This window comes from Colobus angolensis, unplaced genomic scaffold, assembly GCF_000951035.1.
Source record: "Colobus angolensis palliatus isolate OR3802 unplaced genomic scaffold, Cang.pa_1.0 Scaffold18, whole genome shotgun sequence".
NCBI classification, from domain to species: domain Eukaryota; kingdom Metazoa; phylum Chordata; class Mammalia; order Primates; family Cercopithecidae; genus Colobus; species Colobus angolensis.
The window spans coordinates 7,683,866-7,689,775 of NW_012114932.1; the positions used below are offsets into that span (position 1 = coordinate 7,683,866).

At 45.9% G+C, this 5,910-nt stretch overlaps 1 protein-coding gene across 3 annotated transcripts in view; it reads left to right on the forward strand.

Annotated features, from left to right (window-relative positions):
* Window positions 1-5,910, forward strand: part of TTC39C (tetratricopeptide repeat domain 39C) — a 134,646-nt gene that overhangs the window by 109,652 nt on the left and 19,084 nt on the right. For 2 of the 3 annotated variants that reach the window (XM_011939257.1, XM_011939256.1), the window contains exon 7: window positions 2,835-2,928. In XM_011939257.1, the coding sequence (XP_011794647.1) occupies window positions 2,835-2,928 (94 nt within the window). Of the gene's footprint in view, window positions 1-1,982; window positions 2,045-2,833; window positions 2,929-5,910 lie in introns of those variants that run through there. The other variant, XM_011939258.1, reaches the window with a different exon arrangement.

A 5,910-nucleotide genomic window follows, 5' to 3' on the forward strand; every position in this document is an offset into this window, starting at 1 on the left:
TCGAGCCTGGGAGATTGAGGCAGCAGTGAGCCATGAATGCACCACTGCACTCGAGCCTGGGAGATTGAGGCAACAGTGACCCATGAATGCACCACTGCACTCCAGCCTGGGAGGCAGAGCTAGACCCTGTCTTTAAATTTTATATATATATATATATGAGAAATAAGGGAAAATGTATTTCAACTGTGCTAATGGCTGTTCGTCATAATTCCTCACTCAGTGATCAGGATAGAACTACAATGAATTCTGTAGTTCTGCTTGCTCTCGGCATAATGCCATTGAGCTCCCCAACCTGGCCTCAGTCAGTGCTTTCATGCCTTCTGGAGGCTGCGGGGAGAACCCTTCCTTGCCTCTTCCAGCCTCTGGTGGCTGCTGGCCTTCCTTGACTTGTGGCAGCATCACTCCAGGCTCTGCCTGCACAGTTGACAGTGTCCCCTTCTCTCCTATGTGTGTCGCTTTGAAGGATACATGTGATTGTATTTAGGGCCAACCTGGCTAATCCAGGATAGTCTCTCACATCTCAGGATCCTTGAGTTAACCACGTCTGCGTACACGCTCCCCAACCACGTCTGTGTACACGCTCCCCGACCACGTCTACGTACACGCTCCCCGACCACATCTGCGTACACGCTCCCCGACCACGTCTGCGTACACGCTCCCCGACCACGTCTGCGTACACGCTCCCCGACCACGTCTGCGTACACGCTCCCCGAAGAAAGCACACTTTAGAGGCGGTTGAGGCAGAATTTTGATTACTAGTCAGTTGTTACCTTGTTGACCTTGACCAAGATCCTTAACTTCTTTGAACTTTACTTTCTTCATCTGCAAATGGAATTAATACATGCCTACCTCAGAGAGTTTGAAAGGGTTAAGAGAAATAATTTGATTGAAATACTACCTGGATTTCTTTTTCCTTTACTAGGATCCAAAGCTTTGTTTGGACTGATCTTTTTGTCTCCAGAGCCTGTCCCTGGCACATAGCGGTTACCCAGTAAATGTTTCGTGGTTAATTTTCTGTTCCCTGAAGGACAGCGTGCTATTGCTCTGTCACGTACTGTAGGGGACAGCAGGGGACGGCTCGGTGGTGATGCCCCATCCAGAAACATTCTGTATGTGAGAACTATGTCATTCATTTAGCAAAGTGAGAGAGGTGTGCAAAACTGAACACCTAATGCTGTGGTTTCTGTATAAATATGCTAAATGGAGTGCATATCAGATTCAGGAAGAGAACTGTTGATCCCAAAAGGGAAAAATTAAACGTGGGGTGTGACATGAGCGTCGATACCCCCACACGCACTCGTGCACACATTCCTGCGTCATAAAGGATTGCTTTTTCTTGTTTTCAACCTTGGTGTTTTGTATTTGGGCTGTGTGCTAACTCACAGTCAGTGTCAATGCCCGCCTTCCGAGCTGTGGGCGATTCCCATTGCTGTGACGTTTCCTCCAAGTGGACGTTAAGTTACTGAGAACAGGAATCAGGGATGCGGTGGTAGTGTCTTCTGTGGCTACCTGGTCAGCATTCATAAACGGTCATAATGGATTGAATGCTGCTGTTTCAACCTTCCTGACAACAGAGGAGAGTGTTGCTTTGGGGCATGAGCAGTTATTGATCCAGCTGGGCCTTGGTTAATGAGTCATGTGGCTTACAGTGTTCCTGAGTCACAGGCTGTCCTGAGGATCACCTGCTGACTCATCCGTGCCCTTGTTTCCCCGAGGCCTCCCGCAGTGACGTGCCGAGGAAAGGAGCCCAGGTCTGCGGGTGGGGGACGCGTCCTCTGAGAAGCCTGCAGCTTCTCCTCCAGGACCCTTCCACCCCACCTGGCTGGCTGTGGACAGAAGGGGCAGTTGGGAGTGTTGGAGAGGGAGGAAGCATAGAGAAGCAGCAGGAGGCACACTTGGAAGCCCAGGGGAGGGAAGTCCACCTCCCTGCAAGTGTAGGGCAGTGATGAGAGGAGCCCTGGCACCAGCAGAGCAGGAAAAAAATGCATGCACCGTTCAGAATAAGCTGTCAGGTCGTCTGGGTGTTTAAGATTTATTTATTAATGATACATGACATTTAGCATTTCTCAATGCCTATCTGAGATGAAACTAACCCTTTGAATCCTGGTGATGCTTTTGAGCTGCTCCTCTTGGGTACTTGTGGCATCATGTTGGCAGACCCTGAACGAGATCTTTAGTGGAGTAAAAAACGAAATGTATTTAACTGGGAGTGAGTAGAGCCAACATTTGAGAGTTTGCTGGGTCCCAGGCAGTGTTATGTGAATGCAGATGTTGGAAATGTAATCTGGGTCCTCAGAGAAGTTCTGAAGTGTTGGGAGAGGAGATTTGATGAGCAGAAGCAACTGGAGAATAGCATTCTAGGGTATAGAAGCAAACTGTCAGCTGTATGGTGAAGGGCTCACTGAGGACCGGCTAATGGGAGTGGCTTCGTGCATTCACTCAGTAGTGATTGAGAGACTTCTGGGCCAGGTCTGGGTGCACACAGGGGGATGAAATAGAGCCCCTTCCCTTTCCACACCTATGTGGTAACAAGGAGCTAGATTAGCAAACAATTAAAATCCAATACATCCTACAAGTATGAGAGAATGCAGAAGGAGAAGACTTTGCGAGCTGAGCCATTACCACCTGAGAAAGGAGAGGTTCTCTGTGCTTAGGTTAATTTCATAGCTGTGTGGGGGCAAATCGGAGTATTTTCCTAGCAATCTTTAAACCACTGTCTTCTATACTGCTTAACCTGTTTAAAATAACTATGAAGCAAAAAGATGCTTTTGAATTATGATTGTAATGTTATCGACAGATCTTAGCTGATAATTCTGTTTTCTTTTTCTCCTTAGTGTCAAATCAACAGTGCCTTGACGTCTTTCCACACTGCTTTGGAACTTGCAGTAGATCAGAGAGAAATTCAGCATGTCTGTCTGTATGAAATTGGTAAATATGAAATGTCTGTCCAGCCTCTTGTTAGGAAGTAGTATTAATGCAATATTTTAGCTTTCATGCCATTTGGTGTGTGTCTGCAAAATGCTTGATGCCTTCTGTAGTAAGAAGGACTTCAATTATTCCCATAGCACATGAAATGATACTTCTCTCTCTGATTTTTATTACTTCTTTATAACACTTTTTCTTTACAGCATTTTGATTTTAGGATAATAGGTGATGTTAAATGAATTGATTAAATGACCAGAAATACCTTATTGGACTGTGCATTAGAATTCAAAGCTCTTTGTTCCTCCTTCCCACCAATGTTCACTTGAGAAGAAAAATAGGAGACAGGAGATAGTTGGACTCAAGCCCCAATGATTTTCACCAACTAGCTCTGAGACCCTGGACAAGCTGCCCAAACCTTCCTAGCCACATAGTTGCCATTGGAGTTAAGGTGCCTCCCCTTGTAGCATCTGTCAGGTTTAGATGACATGATGTGTGCAGCCTCATGCAGGGGACCTGGCACGGAAGGCCCTCCATACATGTTAGCTGCCACCTTCTGCTTCTCCCTTACTGGAGAGACAGTCACAAACAAACCTGGAAGGCTTTATCTGCCTAAGATTTCCCCCCTTCTCCTCCAAAATTGTTGCTATGGGTCTTTGCTGACTGCACTGAAACTCTGATCCTATTACATTAGTAATTGCAAAATCTTTCTGTGTAACAGTTTCTCCACTGTGCTGGGAAGAGTAAACATAACTTCGAAATTGAAACAAAAAAAATTTTAAATAAGGGACTCAGACTTTTCAGAGTTTCACTTAGCTAATACAACAAGGTCACATAAGGTAGCACATAAGAAAGGAATGTCAGAGACAAAAAGAAAGGAGAGATGATGAGATAGTGACGAGACTCCAAAGGGAAATTGAGACTTAAAAAGCTTTCTGCAGAGGGACAGGGAAGTGGAGACAGAATGCTCGGGGAAGCAGTTGACACCTGTCAGTTTGGGGGTCAGGCCCTGTGCTGCCTGCCACTTGCTTTGCCTGCTGTGGACACAGTTTTCTTCCTGAATCCTTTTAAGGAAAACTGAAAACCAAAAGATTGTGAACTGCCCAATAAACAGTATTATGTTTTAAATGCCTGTTGTGGTTTAAAAAGAGGAAATGAATTATAATCCAGTGGAAAATGTGTTTTTGTGTCATCTACGCCCTGCTGGAGCTCTGCTTAGTAGCCATAATATAGAATGAAATGTGTTTCAAAGAACTTGAATGAAAAACTCTGGCTTTGACGGCCTTTTGTTGGTGCATCATTTCAAGGCCTATGACAGGATAGGATGTTAGAGCAGAAGGAAGCTTAGAAATCATCCCACTCAGGACTTAGGAAGGTTAACTCAGGAGGTGGTAGTAACTTGGGCTTCCGATTCAGGCTCAGAAGCTTGAGTTAGTACTTTTTCCTGAGTTATTTCTGACTTATTCCTGAATTATTCCTGACTTATTCCTGAGTCAGTGCTTCCTTCCATCTCTGTTTTGTATTTAATTCAAATCTTTCCCCGATGTCTATGCTAGGATAAAAATAATCAGCCCAGACCGGGCACGGTAGCTCACGCCTGTAATCCCAGCTCTTTGGGAGGCTGAGGGGGGCAGATCGATTAAAGCCAGGAGTTTGAGACCAGCCAGGTCAGCATGGTAAAACCCCGTCTTTACGAAAAGTATAAAAATTAGCCAGGTGTGGTGGTGGGTACCTGTAATCTCAGCTACTCAGGAGGCTGAGGCAGGAGAATTGCTTGAACCCAGGAGGCAGAGGTTGCAGTGAGCTGAGATCACATCACTGCACTCCAGCCTGGGTGACAGAGCGAGACTCTGTTTCAAAAAAAAGCCCAAATTTTTACTCAATGTCAACATCACATCCCATAGAATTTGACAGTGAATTTTCTGAAGTGTATATCTCACCCACTCTTCCTCCCACAGTTTAAATGGCAAGTCTCAGTTTATACAATTAGTGATGCACCAGATAACAGAATTTTTTTTATGGAGGCAGTATCATGTAAAGGAAAGTGTGTTGGATTTTGATCCACAGTTCTTCCTTCTTAGCTGTATAGCTTCAGCAGGTAACATACCTCTTGATACTTTAGTTATTTTCTTTTTTTAAAGACAGGGTCTCACTCTGTCATCCAGGCTGGAGTGCAGTGGCACAGTCTCAGCTCACTGCAGCCCAGACCTCCCTGGCTCAGGTGATCCTCCCACCCCAGTCTCCCAAGTAGCTGGAATTACAGGCGTGCACCACCACGCCTGGCTAATTTTTTGTAGAGATGGGATTTCACCATGTTGCCCAGGCTGGTCTAGATCTCTTGGGCTCAAGCGATCCTCCCACCTCAGCCTCCCAAAGTGCTGGGATTACACATGTAGGATTAGTCCTTGCTAATACAAGGACACTATTAGCCACCTTTGCAAGGTTGTCATAAGGATTAGAGAGCATTACGTGAAGTGCCTACCACAGCATTGGCACACATTACAGGCTCAGGAGATGGGGGATACTGTGATGAAAAGTGGGAATAAAATCCTTTACATTTTAGTTGCTGCAGTTCCTTACTAGAAAGCCTGCCTAACTGTTTTGATCCAGGAAGGTGGGGTCCTTTCACTCCCAGTGTGCTGAGGGAAGGTAGGGAAATGCCTAATTTCTCATTGGCTTGCTCTGTAGATCGTACAAAGTTTTGAGAATGAGTAGGCTGAGCACGGTGGCTCACACCTGTAATCCCAGCACTTGGGGAGGCTGAGGCGGGCAGATACTTGAGGTCGGGAGTTCAAGACCAACCTGGCCAACATGGCGAAACCTCACCTCTACTAAAAATACAAAAAGTAGCCAGGCATGGTGACAGGTGCTTGTAATCCCAGCTACTTGGGAGGCTGAGGCAGGAGAATTGCTTGAACCCAGGGAGCAGTGAGCCGAGATCATGCCATTGCACTTCAACCTGGGTGACAGAGCAAGACTCCGTCTCAA